This window comes from Orycteropus afer, unplaced genomic scaffold, assembly GCF_000298275.1.
Source record: "Orycteropus afer afer isolate SDZICR_OR568_19922 unplaced genomic scaffold, OryAfe1.0 scaffold01005, whole genome shotgun sequence".
In the NCBI taxonomy this organism is placed as follows: domain Eukaryota; kingdom Metazoa; phylum Chordata; class Mammalia; order Tubulidentata; family Orycteropodidae; genus Orycteropus; species Orycteropus afer.
In genome coordinates, this window is record NW_006922592.1 from 146,251 (window position 1) to 148,250 (window position 2,000).

General features: G+C 39.5%; 1 protein-coding gene across 1 annotated transcript in view; it reads left to right on the top strand.

Annotated features, from left to right (window-relative positions):
* The window catches only part of PBDC1 (polysaccharide biosynthesis domain containing 1), a 6,481-nt gene that overhangs the window by 1,622 nt on the left and 2,859 nt on the right, over positions 1-2,000 (top strand). Inside the window, exons 3-4 of the mRNA XM_007958531.1 lie at positions 856-915; positions 1,710-1,850. Of these exons, the coding sequence (XP_007956722.1) occupies positions 856-915; positions 1,710-1,850 (201 nt within the window). The remainder of the gene's footprint in view (positions 1-855; positions 916-1,709; positions 1,851-2,000) is intronic.

Here is a 2,000-nt window from a genome sequence, read left to right on the forward strand (position 1 = left end):
CTTCATCTAGGAGTAGAGCTTGAACTGTATCTTCGAAATGTAGGTGGACAAAAAGGACACAGATTGACTGACAGGGGAGGTATTGCAGGCAGGAAAAGGGCATAGTCTAAGGCTTGGGGGTAGAGATGCAAATGGTTTTTCTGGGGTTAGTGAAATAAATCAGTCTGGTTGGAGTGGGAGATTCCAGTGGAACAGATGCTGGGTTTGGGGAAGACTTACTTAGAATCTGGCCTGCTTCATACTACTGATTTCTGATTCATTGCTAGGTGTTATAGGATGGAAACACAAATGATGATAATGACATATTGTTGCTGCTAGTTGCTGTCATGTCATTTCCAACACATGGTGACCCGATGTGTGCAGAGTAGAACTTATCCATAGGGCTTTCAAAGCTGTGACCTTTCAGTTAGTTGCCCAGTGCTTAATCATTTGTACCACTGATGGTCTCTGATTATGACATACTACACTCTTAAAAGTGAAATATAGTTTCATTTCCCTTATTTACTTTGTCCTCTCAACAACTCCCTGATGTAGGTGGGTGTATTATTTTAGTTTTACAATGGTACAACTTAGTCTTGAGAAGGAGATTTATCTCTTGTTTTATGTATTCTTGCAGACTAGCTGCTGGAAAAAGATAGTCACTGCCCCATATTAGACTATTTGGGTAGCTTCTTTTGGTTGTCACAAGGACAAAAGAATTGTTCAAACCTAATAGTCTAGTTTCTATCTTTTGACAGTAACACCATGTTTGATGGGCCTTTTGAACATTAACTAGACATTCACAGAGTTCCTTAATTTGTTATCCAGTAGCGGGACTGGGACCTTTTTGACCTGGCATTCTTTACTCCCTTGCAGCCTGATATTGAGATGGCATGGGCCATGAGAGCAATGCAGCATGCTGAAGTCTACTACAAGGTGAATTGTCTGCCTTTATCATTATTAACCAGAATTAAATACATAATTATAGTACATGATACTGTGCTAATTACTATTCTCAGCAAGTTAAATACTTGGATTTTGGAGATAATTTTTACTATGGTAAGATCTTAACCCACAGAGAATAGGAGAGTGGAAGCAAATTTCCTTTAGCAATGAGGATTTCTGGCTTCTTTGCCCAATTTTCTTTTCTGTTGCTGATTGTCTAATCAGTATGTGGTCCATAGTAGTCACTTAATAAGTGTTTGTAGAATGAATGAACAATCCACATGGGAAGTAGTCATTCGATCCCAAAAACCAAACTCACTGCTGTCAAGTCGGCTCTGACTCATAGCGACCCCTCCTTGGGTTTCTGAGGCAGTATCTCTACAGAAGTGGATTGCTCAGTTTTTCTTCTGAGGAGTGGTGGGTGGGTTTGAACCACCAGCCTTCTGGTTAGCAGTCAAATATCTTAGGCACTATGCCACCAGAGCTCCTAGTCAGTTGATACTTAGTCCTGAGAAGGAGATTTATCTATTGTTTTATGTATTCTTCCAGACTAGCTGCTGGAAAAAGATAGTCACTGACCAATATCATTAGACTATTTGGGTAGGCTTTGAATTGGTGGAAAAGACTGTGATGTATTATGACCCTTTGAGACTCTGTCAGGAACTAGGCTGTCTATACATTCTAATGAAATGTGTCCTGGGAACCATAAAAGTTTTCTGGAGGAAGGGGATAGAAGTGTAGCAAATTAGAGACTATTGTATGTATATTGTCCTATTGTCTGGCAGCTGATTTCATCAGTTGACCCACAGTTCCTGAAACTTACCAAAGTAGATGACCAAATCTACACTGAGTTCCGGGACAGTTTTGAGAAACTCAGAATAGATGTATTGGACCCAGAAGAGCTCAAATCAGAATCAGCTAAAGAGGTAAGAATTATCTCTATTAAGTATTACCTAACATCTGACATACTCAGAATTGTGAGTACATTTTACATATTTAAATTCTTTTTTGTTTGTTTTTGCAAAAACGGCAAGGAGGCCACATGTTCTGACCTCCTCTAACCCTACAAGAGAAAG